The 22,951-nt window shown below is 36.5% G+C and overlaps 1 protein-coding gene across 4 annotated transcripts in view; it reads right to left on the minus strand.

Annotated features, from left to right (window-relative positions):
* The window catches only part of CADM2 (cell adhesion molecule 2), a 640,862-nt gene that overhangs the window by 107,261 nt on the left and 510,650 nt on the right, over positions 1 to 22,951 (minus strand). For all 4 annotated transcript variants that reach the window (XM_061344413.1, XM_061344414.1, XM_061344416.1 and 1 more), the window contains 3 exons: positions 16,337 to 16,489; positions 13,797 to 13,934; positions 8,204 to 8,374 (listed from right to left, as the gene is read on the minus strand). In XM_061344413.1, coding sequence (XP_061200397.1) covers positions 8,204 to 8,374; positions 13,797 to 13,934; positions 16,337 to 16,489 — 462 coding nt within the window. The remainder of the gene's footprint in view (positions 1 to 8,203; positions 8,375 to 13,796; positions 13,935 to 16,336; positions 16,490 to 22,951) is intronic.

Genomic DNA, 22,951 nt, shown 5'->3' on the forward strand with positions numbered 1-22,951 from the left:
CACAGTGTTCCATTTTCCAGTGTAGGTATGCCCTCTCTCTTTTCAGTCTTTTTACCACAGGTTGTCTCTTTCCTGTGCCTAAAGGCTTACTCCTCTGATATGGAATTATATTTATTTTATGCTTATTTTCTTAGCATCCTACTTTTAATATTATTAAACGCTCCATCCCAAGCTGCTGCTGAAACCTTATTGAGACTTCTCCTAAACACACAACAAGCAAATGGAATAACCTGCCCACACCACATTTTAAAGCTTATATGCAAAATAGACAAGGCACTCTGCAGATTTTCCTACAAAAGATTTTAGAAAGAAATAAATTATACTAGATTATATTTCACTTGTAAACCATATTTGAACATAAGCCTCCAGATGGGAAAGGTCAGGATTGTACATTAACCCTTTGAACTAGATATCCCCTTTGAAAGATGAAAGCTTAGCAGTAAATGGACCTCCAAGTTTTTGAATTATTTTGCATTTAAATAATGGATTTCTTATTTTCATCCATCATTAACCTAATTGATCTCATTTAAACATGCAAATTGTGGCACTGAACTTTCATGTTCACAGATATCATTCTTTACTGTTTACAGTAACTATCCTTTATATTCCATTCTTTCAAGCATTCACTAATATGAAAGGCTTAAACAAGATAATTTTATTTATTAACATAGTATTTACATTCATTATTGAGCTAAATAATTATATAGAATAACTTCTTATTCACTTTTCTTTCAAAATGAAGAGGTATACATGTACTGAAGCTGTATCTTCCAATTTGCATTCTTATTATTACTATATTTAACTGTATTTTACACCAGTAAATATGGAAATATCCATCCTTTGAGGAAGACTGAATGGAAATGGTCACCAAAGTATTGAAATAACATTGAGACACATTTATGGTCTGTATTAGCATTCATACAATGATTCAGGAATAAAACCCCCCAAATCAACAACAAAACCCCAAATAAGCCACCAAACAAAAATATTTGTGTAAAATACCGGAAGAGTATCTCAATATGAGCCTGTCTTGGATGGAAACCTGAATGCATATAAAGAGTAAACTTATAACGTAACAGGAAGTTAACTGGAAGATCTTAAAATTCTCTCATTCTCAAGGTCACAGCAGAACATCAGAACATCTACACTGAAAGAAAAGCAGGAGCACCACTCAGTTGACCTCTAATGGATAGAAGCATCAGTTGCAAGAGATGGTACCTCTCTTTCAGACTCAGGTAGACACTGAAGAAAACATCTAGCTTTTCTTCATAAGCTTCTGAAGGATTTAAGCAGCTGACAGATTTTCGATAAAGTGAAGGAAACACCTGCTTTCTTAGGCTTACAGAGATTGCCTATGATACAAAAGGGAGGTTTTGTGAGAGAACAAGGTCCTGTCTGCACATTGCACAGAAAACATAGCCTTCTTGCTTTTCAGGCAGGAACAAAAAGTGGCTTTAACCAATATGACCACCTAAGTTGTGAAATAATGAAGGTCAGACAGGGAAACCCACTTGAAAAGCTGAGATCTAAGAAGCTGAAGTCCAGGCCTCCTGTTCTGTATAGTGGAGTACATCCTGAAAAGAGTATTGCTATAGCAAAGTCCAGGTCAACAAGATGCTTGACGGTATCTTACATTAACCAGCTATTAACTCAGGACAGGGAGTATACTTCATTGCTAAAGATAAATGACACATATAAAAAAGATCCCTGACACAAGCCAGTGCTGGAGCAAAATCCAGCACTCTGGTGTCTGAAGCAGAGACTGTGGGTGCTGTTCTTATAGCACCCACAGTCCTCACAAATCACTGAAAAAGATAATAATTGTTCTGGGTTTCCCTCTTGTGTCCTGGTACATATGGATTTGTCAGGTACACTTAGCAGAAAGACTGATAAGAGATGACAGTCTGATAATGGCTTATTGGCTTCCAAAAGGTTGTGTCTAAGTAGCTGTATGATGACAGCAGATGGTTTCCTCAAAAAAACAACACAACCTAAATGGGTCTTGCTCCTAGAGCTGGGTCTAAGAACTCTGAAGAACAGAACATTAAGCCAAAAAAATATTAGGAGTATATTGGTTTGAAACAAAACAATTCTGTTTTCTCAAAGGGAAATTTTATTTGATATTTGTTATGACCAGCATGCAACAAGATGGGCCATGGAAAAGAATGTGCCACTGCATCTGTGCCATCATGTTACTCTTGAAAGAAGATTTAAGCTTGAGATATTAGCCAACTTCCACAGGTGCCAGAGGTTTCTGAGGTATCACAGTTCCCAAACATTCGAATTATTCAATGATAAAATGGTTATAGAAGAGATCATGCCAATCTGGAAGAGAGCAAAGCCCTGGATGTGTGAATCTCAAGCGAGTTCTTTCTCTTAGGCCCCTAAAAAACTATGCCCTTGGAAAATCTGTCTTTTCACTATATCAGAAATTATACAAGAACTGTGTGCTGGAGCTTACTGACTAAAGATATCATTAGGTTAACATTTTCCTCTCATGGCAAAGCCAAAGCAAGTTGCAGTTCTTACGAGTACTCCAGCTATTCTCACTCCTGACTAAACATTAGCTGTATTTGTTTGAGCTAGTCCAGTGTTTTGGGTCCCTGTTAAAAAAAAATCAATGAAAAATTGGATGGCTGTGATACCTCATCATCCTAGCTAGTAAACAATTTCCTGGCTCTGAGTATGTGTCCCTTGCCAGACTATTCACACAGATATTGAGGCTACTTGTAATCATGCAAATATTTCCACATTTTACTTTCAGCTGGTGTGTCTTTCAGGGTGTCACACAGCGCAATAAAAAGATCGTAAGCAATTGAGAATGACCCTTTTCTTGCTTTCTTTTTATAATACCTTATTTCATGCAGCACTATATGAATGTATAATATATACTATATTTAATATTGTATATTTTCACATATTTACATATTCACACACATATATTTAACACATCTTCACTTATTTTAGTTCAGAACGTATAACTTTAGAAACTGGGTTCCAACAAAAACTTGAAACTGTTTAAGTAAAAATAATGGGCTAAGCTCTCTTAGTGAGTAATGTAGGTCTTTGATAAAATTACTCTGCTTTACACCAGCAGAAAATCTAAACCCATCCTGTTGTCACAGAAACCTCCATCTGTGAATACATCAGAAATCCCAGTAGTACACTGTTGTTCCAAACTCACACACGCACACTATGTTCTACATGGCTGCACAAGTGCATTGCTGATTTGCCTCTCTGTACTTGGCTGCATTCAAGGTGGCTTGTTTGCTTAATTCAAAATCAATACGTTTATTTCCCAGACAACAATTCCAACATTCTCTTGGAATAGCTGCCTAATTTTAAAGTCAAGTTCAGATGTTCATTGCAAAAGAATCTAATAAGAACCCACAAATGAAGAAATGGCCTATTACATAAACACTGAACACCCTGTCGAAGCAAGTTGGCTGATGGCTATAGACTTGTCAGACCGACAATTCACTGCACATCTGTGTCTGCCAATATAGAATTTACTCAAAATTGCCTCTCCAGACACTTCTTTACATAACACATATTTAGCTTATTAGTGCTGTCATCTGGGAACGTGGTCAGCTTTTGAGCAAAATCTCACAGAGTCCATTAGCACGGATCACATCACAGCTGCCATTTTAGAATCATGATGATTAGGTTTGAAGTTCAAATGATTTGATTTCACTTTAAAGCTTCAAAAGAAGTCTCTGGGGCAGACTTACACAATTAATTTTTACTGAGGTCTGCTGGGTAATTTCCTGTAGTCAGAGAATCTTCACTAAGGTAAGGTAATAACCACTGGGTAATTTTATGGCACTCTGTTCAAGTAGGAAGCAGCCTGTTGGCTGGCTTCTGCTCTGGGAAGACCTGGAGGAATGCAAAGATGCTGCTTCTGGGAAACAAGATGTATCTGAGACACTGAAGAGGGATAAGCAAATTCACTAACTTCCCAGATGTGGACCAGAATTTGTACTTGCCCACAAAATGTATTTTCAGCAGTGTGCATGAAGACTTAAGAGTACACAGTCTAGCAAGTATTGTACAGAGAAGCTCTTAAAATTAAAGTATTGCACCTGTGATACTTTAATACAGGAACAGAGAACGCATTCTTAGTTTAGTTTGAATGTAAAAGTAAGCAACAAAATTAAATACCCCTCTGAGATTCGTATTTATCACTTACAAGAAGCACTTTCTAATAACCAGTGTCAGCTAAGCTGACAAGCAAACTTCAGAACAAAGCCACAGGGGATACAAGTCTATTTTAGGTTTACTGTTGACAGTAAGAGTCAGAGGAAAAATAAACTCAGCAAGCAGTGTCATGCTACCACAAACCTCTGCTGGCCAAGCAGAAACTAAATAATGGCCAAACCTTTCAGCAAGACAAAGACTTGGGCAATTGGGCTGCCCTTCAGTGCACAGAACACGATATATAGAATAACAAGACTAAACACAAGTGAGACATAACATAAATTGGTGATAAATAAAGCTCACAAGACTGGAGGAGCTAATTATCCCAAAGTCTGGAGTGGGGTACAGTATGGTTACTCTACTGCATCCCTATTATTTTAATATTTGATATCTGCAAAGGTAATATGGAAAGTTTTGTGAAAAGGAGGATTGATCATGGTCTCCTTCAAGATATCCTTCTTTTGGTCAAGCTATAAATAACATAGGTAATCTCTACTTCTAGATCAAACTATTAAAAAAATGGAGTGTCAGGAGGACTCAGACATTATTTCTATTACATACACAAATACATATTAAAAGAAAATAAAACCCTTTTTATCTTACAAGTTTAGTCCTCGGATTCATTTCATGTACTGGGGAAAGCTGATTTGATTGCTTTATCGCACTAACAAAAGCTAAGATTTGTGTAAGGGGAAGAAGAGGAAATAAAGTATATTCTGTATTGATATTGCTGCTGATGGCATTACTGGCTTTCGTTCTGTTAAGTTTACTTCCTATTAAAGCTGATGATAAAAACAGCTGTGTGGACTCATAAACACCTCTATCTACATCTCTCCATGGATTTATTACACGTATCTGTTTCATACAGTCTCATCGTCTAGGACAGATTTAATTTTATTCTATCTATCTTTCACTAGAATAAATAATAAACCTGTCATTCCAACTGTTACACTGCTTTCCTTTTTCTCTACCTATCACCCACAGTCCTGTAATTCCTACTGTTCAGTCACTTTCCTTTTCTTTGTGCTTTTTGTTTTGATGAAGCCACGTTTCCTCCATTGTCAGGGGCTAGCTGCTTGAAACAAAGAAGGCTTTTTACTTTCAAGCATAATTATACAGGACAGAAATGGCCAGACAATTTATTATTGTTCTTTTTTTCTAGCCTGTGATGATACACTGATAATTGGTAAGGAGTATCCATGTACCACAGACAAAATCCTTCAGATTTTATGAAAGTGTTTAAAAACCATGAGCAGTTCCAGTGGGTGATGCCTAATCAATGTGCATCCATTCTCTGCCTGACTGATGCTCAGCTATGCTGCTCTGTTTGTCCATTTTAAGATACTTGCTTATCATTCTCCCATAGCACTCTGCTCAGCAGAAATGCCTCCCGGACATTAGAACAAGTGCCCTGTGGAGCAATGCCTCACTACTTGCTTGTGATTTTGGAGCCTACAGGACATCAGATTAACAAATTCTCATGACTTTTCTTATGGGGTCCCCTAACCCATCTGTTTTGCCAGCACTATTTTTGAACTGCTGTCAGGTGGCACTAGGGATATATTGGGTCAACTCACACTGGTTCCTGTGAGCATGCCTCTCATTAATACAAATAGGATATCTCATATGTTTGAAGTCCTACAGATTGATGGAAAAATCCAGTGACTGCAGTAATACCCACAAACGATGGTGAGCAATAGCAGGAGAATAAAATGCAGGGCCCAGTTCCAGTGCAATGTACTCCATTCAGAGTCTTTGGGATTGCTATAGTAAATCATCCTTCTCCTCTTTTTCCTTCAAGTCTCTCTGCTGAGCCACATCATTAGTTCCCTGAGTCTTCATTTCATAAAGATCCATTAGAAACCAGCCCAGTGTAAGACTTCTGACTATGTTGACCGTGGAGATGTAAGTGGTAAGAAAAGGACAATAACAGCCTGTTCTTAGTGTCCTTGTCACCAATACCAAAATACTGCTTTCTCTATGGTTTTAAATGTATTTGCACCCTCTCTTCTAAACTTTAAGTTCTTTTGGCACATTGTTCACTTATCTTTCCATGCATTATGCCTCTATGCTAGTGCTGAAGAGTATTAAATTGATTGGTGGAAAAATAATGGAGCATGCAGAAATGACAGAGAATAATTACTTGTGCATTGTGGCTTTTAACAAGCTGGCAGTCTGAAGGGGCAGTAACAAAAAACATATTAGTAACTGCAAATGCCCAGTGCAGTTTGTCCTCATTAGAAAACTCCAGTGAACCCACAGAAGAGAGAGGAGTCTTGCCCAAAACATCATGCAATGGAAACAGGAACCCCACAGCTATTTAGCAAGGCAATGTCTTGCTACCTAGGGTGCAAATCAGAAGGAAACAGCAAACATTCAAGAAGCTTTATATATGCAAGACCACAGAAAGGCTTCATCACCTTGTGACCTTATGTTGCTCACACAAACCAGAACCATGTCCTTACCCTGAATAATACTAAATTTCAGTCTCTGTGCGTCATTTTAAACCTCATATAGCTGGCTTATTTCTCTAGCTATTATTTCATTCAATTTGGTTCCTCTCCTCTAGTGCCAACATCTCGAGCAGGGTACTGAAGGAAGAGCAAGCAATTTAGAAGTGAAGGCATGGGCCAGCTCAGTGGCTGATGGTTGTGAGATTTAAATTCAAGGAAATAAAGCTGTTAAGGATCCATGTCTCTAGTGCAGACGTCATTTGAACATGTTAGGGGAAGCAGGTGTTTAATAGCCATTTGTTGAAGAAAGGGTTTGATCTTCAGCAAAATGCTGGGTAGAACATTTCAGAAAACAGCTTTTTTCAGTACATAGTACTTATGGACGCTAATCCACATCCTCCTCATTTTCAGACTTTTATGCAGATGGCTTTTTTAGCAATACTGTCAGCTTCTGTGCATGGAGTGCTCTTGCTTTTACTGCATTTTACATGTGCTACAAGCCTTTGATGCTTATGGAAATATCACTGTTTAGAAACAAGTTATGTGTGCCAGCAGTTCTTGACGTGTTATATTGGGAACTAGTTGCTGTTACTGGAAGCTTGTCTGCTTTATAACAGGTTGATAACACCTACCCTAGGTACAGAGTCATGAAAGGTTACTTCCCTTCACCTGTTCTGATGGTATTTTGCAGATCCCTGGTTTTGCTAGCTGTCAATCAGAGAATCATCAAAGTACAGTTGTTCTGAAAAAATCCACATAGCTGTACCCTGAAGAATGGTGGGTATAATGCAAGCAAATCTGAAAACATAGTCTGATGGTGAATAAGTGTTCTCCTGCATGTCTCACAGTTTGTAAGTGAAGAAGAAAAATGACTCAAAGGACAACACGATTTCAGAGTAGAGCACATAGAAACATAGGCAGTTTCATTCAACTCTGAAATGATGCACTGTGGAAGACATCAAGTTTCCAGAAATACTCTTTGAAAAAAATAAACCAATATATAAAGATACAAAACACCTGAAGTTTGGATTATCTAGAGCAGCATCCTGTATAAACAAAGCCTAAAAATAAATTATAAAGGGCTTTTCCTCCTGGTCTTGTATTATTAACAGCATTAAACAGAGTTTCATTAACAGGATTCAAAGTTATTGAGGCAGTCTGCTGAGAACTTTTCTTCTTCATACCCTTGTTTCTAGATACTTTCAAGAACTGTGAAGTACTCTGATCTTGATTCGTAAGAACTCCTTCACATTGCTACAATGAGAAATGCATTTCCAATCTACCACTTTTCAAAGCAAACTGGGAACTCAGTCCCATAGTGTTTTCACTGGTAAAGCTCGTAACAGACTTTCTAGAGTTACTCTTGTAGGAAACAACAACAATATTCCCCACCCCCAAACTAACCAACCATAAAATGCAGAACAGAGAAGCTGGCTAAAAGAAAGACATTACCCATCTGCACAGTATCAGAGATTTTTATAATTTTCCCAGAACAGAAACTCTGACACAAAACTGAACTATAAAAGCAAGCATATAGAGCGTGTGTTACTTACAGTGTATTTCTAGAACCTGCATTGCTATCTGAGGTGTAGAGTTTAGGGACTCGTGATCTACTCTGCAACTTAAAACTGCTCCATCATCACTGCGATCTGCTAGGAAATCCAGCGTGCTGCTGACTGTGAATGTTTTCCGATTTGCATCTTCTTCTTTTAAATATTTAACATCTGAAAGAAAGAACAAACATCTCCAATGTTTTGGGGAAAAGGAGTCCGGCATTAGAAAGCTCAATTATGTATCACAATTGAAAAAAAAGACTTTCAAAATCAGACTGCAGTTATTCCTCAACTTGCTCTGATTGTAAGAGCTGAATATATATATTGAAAGGGGACATTTTAAAACTGGTTACAGGATACCGCACTCACATACTAATACACGGATATTACAAAATTTGTTACTAATACGTGGCTATTACTAAAGCCATGTAAACTAAGGGTTGCATGCATGTAATCACAATAATCCTGCACTTCCTATATTCATGGGTTATTCTCTTCTTTGGCTAGAATTATGACAATTTATAAACGGAACGAAACTGAAGTATACCTATTCATGTTGATGAACAACTGTAAATAGAGCATGTCACAGTATTTACTGGAATCTACAGACAAATTCCAAGAAGACTGGAAATAAAATTACTTCACAGACCTTTCACTCAGTGCTTTGTATCATGTTAAACTGGCCTACTGCTTTTGTGCATATTTGCTTAAGTCTCTGACAGTTTTCAGCCCAGATACTAAAGTGTGGGGAACCCTCAGCTATGTTTAAGTATTCAACCCAGCTCAAGGTTAAGGTTCAAATTCAGAAAGTTTTGTTGTAGGACATACATGTTAGATCAGAACTGAAGATTAATGTATTAACTGCAACATGAGATCTTCTTAACACATGCTTTAGAACTGTTTCATTTAGTTCATGACTACTTATAATACTTACTGATTTGAATGTATTTCAGCAAAATAGCTCATTATAGTGATTTGTCACAAGGAAAGCTTTAAAAGACATATATAAATAAATAAACATCCATATTCGATTACACTGAGATTGCATATGTCCTCTGTGTCCCAAAAAAAAGAAAAACTGAGAGGTTTCCGTCTTACAAATTATACGAAATCCCATTAGAGAAGAATATGACCTAAATAAAATTTCAATGAAATATCAGTTTTAGAAAGCAAATCTTAAATGGATTAAGCTACATCTTTTTAGATTAAAAATACCTCTGAAATCAGAGAGATGATCTTTTACATTGCCTCCAGATACAGACACCACAGTTACACGATACCCATTTTCCCCTAAGAAATAATTATTTCTTGAATACAAGCATTTTTCTGTCTTTTTTTTGTTTTGTTTTGTTTTTGTTTTTTTTTTTTTTGCTAAGCTTTAAGAGGTTTCGATTTCTGCCATGGTGACTCTTAATATTTAGGGATCCATAGGTGAGAGAAATATTGACCAGGGCTTAAGCAAATTTATTATAATGAAAACAACAAACTTCTTTACTAATATTTAAAGCAAACACATGAGACTTTGTTCCCAGAGTTAGGTTTCCAAATTGAATAATAAGCACCTATATAGATAGCTGTTTGCTTACAAGTAATGCACACATGCCTTTGCTTACTGACTGCAGGTGAAGGACAGACATCAACAACGTTAATTTCACTGAGAGGTTGTGGATGCTTAATCCTTTAGAAAAAACAATTAATTTCCTAAACAGATGTTTAGAAGCCTTCCTCTAGACAACTATTGTTGGGAAGAGTTCAGTTCCCAGAGTTAATTACCTCCGTAAAAAGGATGGTGATACCGCTCTATAAACTGTTGACATCCTCATCAACAGAAATATTTATCTTGTCCACTTTATCAGCTGCATCTTCTTAGATGTTTCTTCATGGCAAAATGTTGTAATGGTGTGATTGTAATATATGCTAACTGAATGTAAGTCCAACTGGATGTAGGGGCAGTGGAAATCAGGTAGAGTATGTTACCGCATGCTAGCATTCAGGATATTTACCCAGGGTTTTTACAGAAATTTTTAATATGCCTACTGCAGTAAATGATTTCATGTATTTCATTTCTACTCTCTCTCCTAAATACCCCCTTGAAGAAAAGGTTTAACAAAAAGATCCATTACAGAGGCACTTTCTCTGGCTATCGCTATCACTATCACTGTCCTGCATTAAATAATAGAACAGCCAGCAAGTCAAGGGAAGTGATTCTTCTCTCTTCAGCGTGTGGCTGTATCTAGAGCACTAGGCCCACTTTTGAGCTTTCTGGTGCGAGAAAGATTTTGGCAAACGTGCAAGGACAGATTACAATAGCTGGGTTTGCTCAACCTGAGGAAAAGAAAACTAAAACCAGATCAAACTGCTGCCTTCAAGTACCTAATGCGTGCTCATAGGGAAGAAAAAAACACATTCCTCTCAGAGGCATACAGCAAAAGCTGAGGGGCAATGCACACAAGTTACATCAAGGCAAATACTGATTTTGTATTATGAAATACCTACATATAATGAAAATTCTCCACAATGAAGGCTTTCAAATACTGAAACATCTAGATTAGATAGACTATGGAGCCTCTGACATTAGTGATTTTTCAAAATTGATTTCGGGACACCTTTAGCAACCTGATCTAACCACTGAAGAGAGATTGGGCCATAAGAAATCTTATGGTAAACTATGTGCTCATTTCTATGACTCCATGAAATAGGCACACATACATATATGCCTGTATTAATACTAGTTTATATATCATAAGTATAGATGTTTGACAGAGAAAATAGAAATTACAGAATGTCTATCATTCATTGTTCATTGGCAACTATTTATAAAGGCACATACTTGAAACATCCATATAGAATACCTCATCTTTTAAAAAGACAGTTTTTCTGGTTTTACGTGACAAGTATAGTTTGTTTATATTTAAAATCAAATTCTGACATGAAATGGCTTTGCCTATGAAAATCTCATCTTCATTTTAGAAGTTTATCAAGTCAAAATATTCAGTGCCTCTCTGAACTTGTGTACTAAAAAGCATAAACCAATTCAAAATGTCTTAATCTGTTGCAACAAAACAAATTGATATTATCTTATTTTTGAAGCCAAATTTTGCTAGGGGAAAAAAAATAATCCATTAAAAATATTCCTGAAACCTAAAAATAATTTCTTACATAATGCTGTTAAAAGAGAATATAAGAAATTTGGTTGGAAAAATAGATTTTTTTTTCTTTACAAAATTATGTATTTAGCTTCTCCAATATTTTTGCTTTAATAATACTCAAGAAATGTCACCAGAATGCTAAACTGCAGATCTCTTTGTTAATTTGGTGCATATATGAAACAGAACACTAAAGCAAAAGGCATGGTACTCAGTATTTCAGTCTCCCTCATTACTAGCAGTCTGTCTCGTTACTAACACTTACTCTATTCAAATGGTATTCCTTTACCAGATGATGATTCCTTTTTGAGTAATAGTAATGGAGCTGGAGCTACAATTTTAGAATGGCTTTTTCCCCTTTGGTGCAACTCTGAACTCAATGCATCATTTATATTCTTTTTCGTCATGTATAATACACTGTAACACAATTGGATTTACTGGTGCTAGACAGAAGAACTCCTAACCTTTAATGTCAGCTGCATTAGCATATAATTTCATATCTATTTTCTCAGATTTATCATTTCACCTTTTACAGTGCACAAAGCTAATGTAACTTTTGCTGATGCCACTGCAAACTGGTTAGGTTATTTTACTTTTAACCTTTGTGAAATGGCAATGTGCTCTTCAGAAGACCTAGAAAACTAAACTGAAATGAATGTGCTCAGTATTTTCATTTCTGGATTTTTTTTTCTTTACTACTCCTTTTCACACATCTTCTTTGCTCCTTCCCCCCCCCCCTTTTTTAACGAAAACCATCCCTTAAGGAACTGTTCAGAAGAGCAAATTAGTTAGAGTCACATCACCAAATCACTTCCTGACGTCAATGACATGCTGAAAGAACAGCACAGTTTTTACTTCAGATTATAAAATAAAATCTTTAATACAACTTATTTCAGTATTGCCTTGCTGCTAGGTCAACTGTACCAGTGATTCCTTTAAAGTACTGATATTGCTTAGAGTAATTTTCAGTATTTACATGTCTTGGATTTACATATTCATCCTGTCATCTTTCTGCGCTGTGCCGTGTGTGCTAGCTGTGCTGGCAAATTCTTCTTTTTAATTATGTTTGATGCCTTTCTTTCAGTAATTTTGCTGGAAAGGATAGGTCTCTGTTTCCTCATTTTCTATCCTTGTTACAAGTGCTCAAACACATTTCAAATGGCTTGAGTCTAAAATTCCTGTGTTTTTCAATATGCTCTGGAACAGACTGGGTTCCTTGGGCAATCAACTGCAATCTCCTTTATTTACCAATTTTATATCACAGCTATGGTTGTGTACATTGAACTGTGGTGCAGAATAGTAAAGGAAGGTTAATGGACTTTGTAATTAATGCTGAAAAATTGCTTGAGGCAGTTTATTGAGCTAACAAAATCCACAACACCAGACAAATATGAGACAAAGCAGATAAAGCTGTTGTTTGGTTGCTTGTAGTTGATTCATATATATTAAAAAAAGATACACTTAAAAGGTGGATTTTGAATCATTTATTGATCTGGTCTTACTTCACAATGAAGTGACATGAATAAATACCAGTACCTTATTCTTTTTATTCATCTGATCTATAATGGAACCTCAATTGGCTGTGGAGGTGTGACCAAGCCTTCTTTTATAGGAAGCTTTGCCCACCCATTTGCCAAAAAGGATTTTAAACTATCACAGCATTTCTGAGACATGGACTACAAAACTAAGTTTTAAGTAAAGAACTTAAAAAGTGAAAGAGAAGACAGAAAAGAAATAGATACCTTTATATGCAAGTCTTTCCTATTTTCCTGCATCTTCAAAGGCAAACCCATGCTTTCAGCTTTGGTTTTAGTCACCCCATGACTTTTCAGTTACAGCACACTTTGTCCAATTCTCCCCAGTCCTTGTGAAGTTCTCCTCAGCCCCTTTAAATTCTATCTCCTCCCTGCTCCTCACCACAGACTTTCAGCATCCTTGCCTCAGCTGCAGGTTCCCAGTCTCCCAACCAAGATTCCTTCAATTGTTACAATCTGACTTCGGCACCAAAGCAGGCTCCATAACTCCCCTCCTGGAAAGCAATCTCCTGTCTCCTCCAGATGGCTCTGCCTCACCCAGTGACTTAGAGTGTAACGTAAAACTGGCAATTGACCAACTGAGACGTGTCATATTAAAAAGGCAAAATATCTGCGGTGAATGGTATGGCTGTGATAATAATACCCCAAATATTTCTCTGTGAAACTGAGTTTATTAAGCTGAAGAGAGTTCAAAGCAATTCAAACCATCAGTTTCTACCATTTGACTAAATAAAATAAAAAGATGGTTATATGACCAATCCAGTAATTCACAATCATTTCCTTATCTACGTACTATCACTGATTCATTTAATGATTAAATATGAGAAACTTTACAAACACTAAAAAATAGAATTCTACATAATGTATAGTTTTGACTACTGGACCAAATGACATCAAAGTTCTTTTAAATACCTTTAACTTCTTTGTCATTCTTGAACCATCTGATGTCAGCTGCTGGTTTACTCCCAGATGTCTTGCAAGTAAGCTGCATCCTCTCTCCCTCCATAACTGGTGAGGTAAATCCAGTGATTTGTGGCTTCTCAGGAACACCTAACAAGCAAACAAGCAAAATGGCAGCAACTGACACTATCAGAGACAATAATATATGACCAACATAAAGTTCACTTCCTTATGTGTTCTAAATTCAGGAAATAATTCCTTGCGCTGTCAGTGAATCCTGTTTCCTATTGCAAATAAAATGTCAATCTCAACTGTAGTTGATTCTAAAAGATTTAAAGAAAACAGAAATTACCTAGTTTTCTAAGGGAAACAGGCTATATTTTAAAAATCATCTTATCTATGTATATTCTGCAAGAGGCTCTAGTCTGAATTGTTATTATAAGGTTTAAACTGGTCTGCACAGCAAGTACAGCTGTGGAAATAAAATGTGACTGGCAACGGAAAGCTGAACTGATCTAAGTTCAGAACAGATATTTAAGCATGAATTATGAAGATTTTCAGACAAAATCCAAGAAAAAGTGAGGATGAAAATAAATACAGGAGTTTGTTCATACATTATCTTCAGACAATAGTTATAATCACAATTCCATTGGCTAATGGAGAATTCCTCAGCTGAATCCCAGTTCTTTAGAGGAGTTTGGATGATCACAACATACTATACGCATAACATTAAATTTGGAACTAGTTACTTTTCTATGAAAAAAAATTTGGGAAAAATTTAATCACTGCATGTATAAATCCATGTGACTTCTGAAAACACAAGACTAATTTAAAGTGATACTGATGACCGTAATTTTAAAATCTCTGAAGATGTCATTGTTATAACTTATATCTGCAGCATTTTGACACATTTGTATTTGTGGCTAGATAAAGGGATCACTCACAGCAATTGATCCTGTGCCCTGTGTTTCACAATTTGCTTTGTTTACATCTCTTTTCCAAAATGACAGATAACGTACATAAAACCGAAGCAGCAGTACCTATCGCAGAATACATTTCTGTAATAAATCTACTCCTCTCTTTCAGGACAGAAAATGGTGTCTACTATAATACCTTGACACTTAAATCTTCTAATCCATAACAGCGTAGTCAATAAAGAGATTATTAGTACATAAAAGGATATTTTATCTGATTAAAAGATGTAATACATTTCAAACAGAAAACATACCCTTCTCAGGTAGAAGGAGCTCCAAGAGTTTAAAATGCTACTTTGAAATAGAAAATTACAAAACCAAAAAAGATCAGCATCTTAAACCTTGCAGCTTTCTTTCTTGGAAAGTAAGTAGCTGATCTTCGGAAATTTTCACTATACTCTCCCCAAAAGGAAGGTAAACATAAAAGACCTGCGAAAAATAAAGTTACTTTGGCTGATAAACAGTGGCTAGCTGGTTTTTTTTTTGTCTTTGTAACACTTTTCTATGTCTTTTTGGCATTTAAAATGTTGATCTTGTCTACTCTTCTATTGTTTAGGTCATGAGATGCCTCTCTACAGAGAGGATTAACCACAGGCAGTTGTATTCCAGAATATTCTGCTTTGAGTGGGTATTTTTTGTCCTTAATGGCAAAACTGTGAAGATTTTTGTACAATAGTCTCACGGGGACAGAAAGGGAGATGTATTTTATATCCTATGCACAAAACCGATTCCCCGGCTGGATTAATGTGAATATTACTGGTGCAGAGAACATCTTACATTAGTCCTATTAAATTCAACTGACTGTCTACATATAAAAATAAAACAAAGAGTCGAGTTCAGGGACAGAGAAAAGAAAAGAATGAAAATCAATCTCTAAAATCATATAACATCTTAGGTACACAGGTGTGTTTCAATGAACTATAGCAATTTTGGCTGATTGGGCTACTAACATTCGTAGAATCATATAGAGCTTCGAGAAGAAACTTTATTTCCTGGGCGTCTCTTGAAATCTATTGCTTTTCTATGTGCATCTATAACCTTTGGAGAAAACAGCAGAGCACTTAGAGGATAAAGTATAAAAGAAGCAGCAAACCCAGTGAAAATATGCACTTTATAGACAAAAAAAGAAAACAGAATGAGCCAAGAAAACGCACAGCTAAGGAAAAATGATAAAGCTCTAAAGCCCCTTTTGATGTCATGCTTTCTGATTTCCCCCTCTTCGCCCTATACAATACATTGTTAGGAGATGAACGCATGCACCTTCTTTGCACTTCTGATGCTTGGGATGTAGAGGTTATGTCTTCTGATGCTTGGGATATAGAGGTTATGTCCATTTTACCAAGTACTCATACCTTGGTATTTGTGTGTTCCCTAATTCATTACCCTGCCACAGCGCAAACAGTAAGAGTCATGTTATTTTTCAGCACAGTCATATGAAACAATAAACATCAGGGAAACAAGATCAGACATTTACATTTATCTTCTGCCAAGCTTTAGAGAAGTTCATTCTTATCATAATTTGCCAAAAGCCTAAGAAGTTTAACACTTGCTTGTTTACGCTCAGCTATTTAAACTTACCGAGAACAGTGAGAAAAGCCTTGGAAGTTTTGACAGGCATAGTAAATAAAGAGCAGGTGTACTGCCCTTCATCCGACAGAGACACATCGCTGACACTGATACTCAGCTCATGCCATGAAGCTCTGACCAGCTCAATCCTGTTGTCCCTCAGAGCTGAAAAATAAAAATTCATGTTATAAGGTAAGAAACAGCATATTAACAAACTGTGGTACATTACACAAGAGGGTCTATGAAGTAGCCCAGTTACACCACTTGCTAGAATACAGAGATATAGACACAGTTGTCTTCCTGCATAGCAGTTTGTTTTCTCTGTGGAATAAAGTACAAGAGTTCATCACACTTTAGAACAGTGTACTGATTGACTTGTATATAAATGTAGAAACTAAGGGGCTTTAGTTACCTTTGTCCTTTCTCTAAAAAAAAACATCATTAACTTTGATTTCTGCCTCTCAAACACCTTTGTAAAGTGCCTAAACCAACTCTTCCCTAAAATCATTTTCTTTTTCATGTATTTACAAATGTGGGTGAATATTGAGAATCCTTTTTCATTTACAAACAAACTATGCTTTCAACTGCAAAGTCTAACATTGCATACCTTGCCTACAGATTTTTCCCACATCCATTACTACTCATATTGTGATGGAATATCAGATTTCTTGAATGCTGTAAGGGTATATCTTGTTATTACTATATCAAAAGTTCCATGCATCTATAATATATAATATAAATATAATAAAAATATAAAATAAATATAAACATATTAAATATAATATGAAGATATAGTTGCATATAGTGGTTTTACTTTTTTGATTATGACTAAAAATCTGATCTGCTGTCAGAAAATCCTTCCTAACAGAATTTTGTTTGCATGAAAATCACAAAGGGAAGAGGAGCAGGTAGAGTGACTTAAATTCAAAATGTAACTTTGAGTAATGCTTTAAAATTTTAAATACTTTAAAGTCTACACTTAACCCACATTTTATAATGAAAACCAGTCAAAACATTCCCAAACATCCCATTTCTCTGCAGTAAGGCTGTTTCGGAAATCTACACATGTTAATCAAGTCATTCACAGCATAGAAATGCTTGCACCATAAGTAAGTAAACACTGTAACTCTCTCAAGCAAACAGTAAAAAAAGCCTCTAGAACTCAGAAAGTTTTGTTGTATACCTCTAGGTTCAAATTTTTGACCTGACAGTACTTCAGCCTTCAGTGAGTCTGATTTTATAGTAAGCCTCTGAAAGTCAAAAGTAAAACGGGATTATCATAATTACTGGGAGAGCTATGCTTTAATTTGTGAGAAGAGCCAAGACATTCAAGTCTCTAATGCTGTTCTTACCCAGCTCTTTCTAAAGTCCCCAAAGGCTCTCAGATTTGCTTCTCCTAACATTTATATCTTTCGATGATAAAAACACAGCTTTACTGTGCTGCTTTTGCTACTAGATCTGGATGTTTCTGTGCCATTGCAAGGCTCCAAGAGCTGTCAATACAGAAAGATTTACACCAAAATAAGCAGCTAACATGAAGATTCAGCAAAAAAAGTCACTTGAATTTGTTGCTTTCTAAGGCTCCCATTCAGGTTTCTTTGCAGTGATCTCAAGTGAATTCCTTGGTTACTTCAGGGTAGACCTGATAAAGCTTGACTTATTCTCTGCAGGGTTTGATGACTGAAAGGTGACAGCTTAAGCAGATCTAACATACAAGCATGCCATTAACTGCTAGAAGGCCCATCAAAGTGACTGAGATTGTGCATAACATTCAGAAAATAACTAAGATATCTTCTGGCCAGCCACAAGAAGAAATAAATAATTATGTAGTATGTAATTTAAAAAGCGTATAATGATGGAAAATAGATGCAACATTAAAGCAAATAAGCAAGCAAAACAAAAGCCACAAAATGAGAAACTATGTGTATACTGATATACCGACATAACAGCCAAAAAACCAAGCTCAAGAAAACAAAAAGCACACAGAAGCAGGCTTCTTCCAGTCCAAATAGCAGGCAAAGCTGATGACTGCTTTACTAGCCAGAAGTCCTCACAGCAGTGAAGCTGTTGCTGTCTCCATGGAAGTAGATGGGAACTCAGAATTCCTTTCTCAGCTTTTCAATTCGAGTCAGATGCAAACTGAGCAGACATAGTTTCACATCACTGATCTCTCATAAAAAAATAATTTTCAAAATGACCCAGTGCTTCCACATGGTTTGATTATCACCACACCCAGATATACATCAACTGGAGATCAGCACAGGAAATAGAAAAACACACATAGAAAACCACCCAAAATCCCCTCAGCACCTCATAATTTAGAAATGGTGACTTTTGCCTCCCCTTAATCAGAAACAATTTAAAAAATACTGCAGTGTATCATCTTACATCATATTTTATTTTGTTATAATTTTCAATTGCTACTGCCTTGTGATAAAGATTTATGTAGCTGTTGAAATATTTTTGTATAGCTGGGCAATGTGCAGAATTTCATGAGCTAAAAGGAACTGTAATGAACGCCACTTGAGCACAAATGGTCTACAGATCATGCCAACAGCACACCATTTTGATCCTACTGGTAGAGAAAAAAGCAACTGAAATATAAACCACTTGCATCATCTACATTCCTGCTGCTCCCCTCCCTCATTTCCTTCCCTCCACAACTTTTTTAACCTTTGTACAACACAGAAACTTCACCTCAGTCAATTTGCTGAAAAACTGGTAAAAACAACCACTGATCAAGAGCTGAGATCAGATTTTCCAGGTTTCAGCCCAGAGTGAATTTTTATTGAAAGAACAGAGAGTTTTGTAATGGAAATACCAACACAGAGCCTTTGCAAAAAAATGCTGCAAATAGCACTGACATAATGTTCCTCTGCAGGAAAGCTGTTTGTCAGAAGCATTTTTATAAGTGCTAAGTTTAAATGAAATTAATTACCTGTGCCATCAATTTCAAACCTAAACATCTGTAAGCCTTCCTGCCTGCACAGATTTGACAGAAAACCAATGAGAAAACTCTACTGCTATTGCTTAGACAAGGCAAGCACCTAGGTGGAGTCTTTGTAGTCTCATTTTCAAACTTTATTCCTACATCCATGTCTATATCCTTAGTTATATCTGTTCAGAAAGACACCAGTTCCTCTTATGAAATTGACAGCTGTGATAGATGCCAGGTGTTTTCTTTTTATTTATTTATTTATTTTCGGTGTTAGGTGCATTTTGCTAAAAGGGTGAAGCTGGATGACTGAAAAAGTGCCTGCCTAACTGCCTAGTCCTTGCTTCCTCACCTTGGGGCAGGGTGCACAGGGTGACTGCTCCCTTGGGACAGCAAATGAACGGTTGGTGGCACAAGAGAAGCCAGGAGTACTTCTAGCCAGCTAGCAATCTCCAGGCATGAAGACTTGAGAGTCACAGGGGTCTTGCACATGGGATATTAAACCCTTGCCAAGCCTGGCTGATGGAGCAACGAAGCCTGTGGAGCCTGAATACAAGCCAGCTACTGAAAAATATCAAATGACAAGTAAAAGCTTTGAGGAGAAGACATTCTTCTCAAGGGGCTGGTGGATGGCAAGGAGATTTATTTAGAATACCCTGCATTTGATCTCTTTCAGCAGATCTGATTTCTTAAAGTCTGATCCCATCTAGTTTATTATTATCTATTTAAAGGACATGAGCTTCAAAAGCTTTCTGTCAGCTTTTTGACTGCTCTTTCTTTGAAGTGATAATTGCCCCAGCCAGGGCAATTTTACAACAAGGTTCAAGCCAATTTGAGGCTCTACCATAGTAGTTTAAACAAAGTACCACAAATGTTCTCTCTTATTTAATTAACATCTGGAAACAAAGAAATAGAATATGTATGCGAAAATTCTTCATGAATTTGCAGTGTGATACACACTAATAAATGGATTTCCTATATACTGAAATGTCCATGCAATACAAACAGCAGCAAATGTCTCTGATTCCCCACAAAAGGCAGCAGGAAACACCAAGCTTCTTTTTAAAGTCTTTCATACTAAAATATAGCTCCTGTGTTGTACCCAGGAGACAGTATTTATTCCTTCACTTTTTAAGAAGCTTATACGAACAACTCCATTTGTATTCCATGGGTAGTTTCTGAATATTACTTATTAGCGGTATTGTGGTAGTGAGTAGGCAGCTCAGTTAAACACAGAAATGGAAGTTTCGTTCTTAAAGACTCTACAAGCTCCGTCCTCAACTTGCATGCTTTCCTTGCCTCGCTCCTACAACAAGAAATGTAATTGCATTGTAAATTCCAATATGCCCTAAGTACTTTATTTTGGTTTTCTGTAATGTCCAGGCACATATGATGCAGTTAATTTGCAAGGTATGAAATAATTATGCATAAAATACTTGCTCCTAAGCAGACACACTTCATTTACTTTACCTGTCATTCTCCTTTTCTGTGGAAAAGATTTCCTTTCAGAATGTTTTCTGGCACAGATACAAGCAACCTTGAAATCTGCATCGTTTAGGTTATGATGAGTAAAATATATATATATATGTCAGCTGCATTAATTAGCAATTGTTGAGACCAAAGACCACTGCAATAAAACGGTCCCTTGTCCCCAGTCTCAAATACCTGTCCTTTATTTTTTTTCAGAGAAAAACAGAATAATCATATGGAGTCATGTAGGGAAATATTGCAATAGGAATTATATCAAAGAGGGAAAAGTAACTTACAAATTCACACTGTCGTGAAAAAAAAAGAAAAAAAGCAGCCATATTTCATACGGGGCAGAAAAAGCAATTGGACCTGTTATTTGTAGTAGCCAGAGAGTAGCATCTCTAATGTTATTTCTCTAAAATGGCTACATTTTTCTAGTATTTTGAGTTACATACTTGAAGAATAGGGGAAAAAAAAAACAAACACAAAAAACAAAATGAAAAAACAGCCCCCCCCAAATCCTCCAGAGTAACTTGCAGATGTTTTGACAATACTAACTTGACATATGCTGCTATCCAGGGATTCACTCAACAAAGTTTTCTTCTTTATGTTAGAGCTGTTCCCTCTGTCATGGGAATAATGTGACCATTAGCTGGAACCAGAAAGATGTCTGGTACTCTACAGGTCATGGTAAACTCCCAGAAATTTAGTACTTGTGACACAGAAAAATCCCCGATTTTCAGGGTCCAACTTTCTGAATGCAGTACCATCATCAAATCTGAAATCGACTTCAAAGGATTTATATTGTGTTTCCAGATATACCTGGATATACTTGAAAAGACCTTCTGATTTGCTCCTAATTAATTCAGTACATGAAAATGCCTATAGGGATGATCTAACAGCACTCGCTTCTAGTTGTGTATCAAAATCTGTCAGGCCACAGACCACCACCAGGGAAGGAAAGTTAAATATACAGGAAAACAAACTATTACTGTGTTGAGTCTTCTAAGCCCTCATGCTTCTATTCAAAACGTTTCAACGTCCTTTAAAAAAAAATCATATACTGATTATTCTGTTGCTGTATGAACAGTTTACCCATTTCCAACTGATACACAGTTACCCTATTGATGTCAAACCTATCTAGTAAGTACTTGCATGGCATCTGAACTCCTAATATTTTAAAACTTGCCAACTATTTGTATGTGGAAAGAAAATCCTTTTCCTCTTTCGTTTCCAGTCACACAATCTGATTATTTTCATACAGGGACAGATACAAGGCTAGGGTGGCAGTGTGGATATTCAGTAATCACGTTTTCTATTTCTTCATGTGGTGAGGCCATTTTTGTCTCTCACTGGAAATGAACATTGCTTCTGTGAAAATATCACTCCTGCTTTTATTACCAGCTGGTCATGATTCCAACAGTGTCCAAAGGTCAGAAAGGCAGCTGATCTCTTAATCAGTCTAGAGCCATGACAGGTCTCAGTACTGGCACAGAAGCACTGCAATTGAGTCTGCTTTCACAGGCAGAGGGAAAGGCACTTGGTAAATACATTAGAAGTTTCTATTCAGCCTATTAGACTGGCTGATGTATGTACCATCCGAGTCCTTTAAAGATGACATAACTTATAAGTAAAGCTATCAGAAATAACAAAACCTGAAGGTCACAGATCTTTGTTACCTGTATGAAGAGATCTTTGGCTAATTGTGAACAGTATTCTGCTTGATATTTAGTATACCTTGTTACATTTAGAATATCTGTATTTGCATATATATAATTTACATATAACTTGGTACATTCTGTTAGATATTCAGTATATGTATATCTGTAGACACATGATGATTTTTCCCCCATTAGGAAAGTGATTACCAACACAACTGAGTTCAAACACACATTCCAAACTGCATCTTTCTGTTCTGCATCCCTCAGATGCTGTGGATATGTCAACTTCACTGAATTTTCCACCCCATTAATGTATTTACTTATTAAATTCAGGGCATCACTGAGTTTTGTAGAAGGTGTTATGTAAGATTTTTGAAATGGAAGAACAGCGTTAACAGTCCTCAGAGATTAGTTTGACGTTCATTTCAATGCATTACTCTTTCTCTCTGAACCCTTCTTAAATACTCAGTAATCAAAAGGAAGAAACAACGGGGTCAATAAAAATATATTTCTTCCACCTCTAATCATCTGATCATCTACTTTATGCTCTGGCTTGCAATC

Source organism: Neopsephotus bourkii, unplaced genomic scaffold, assembly GCF_033783945.1.
Source record: "Neopsephotus bourkii isolate Nb327-2 ecotype Australia unplaced genomic scaffold, CSIRO-AGI_Nbou_v1 NB_214, whole genome shotgun sequence".
Taxonomy (NCBI): domain Eukaryota; kingdom Metazoa; phylum Chordata; class Aves; order Psittaciformes; family Psittacidae; genus Neopsephotus; species Neopsephotus bourkii.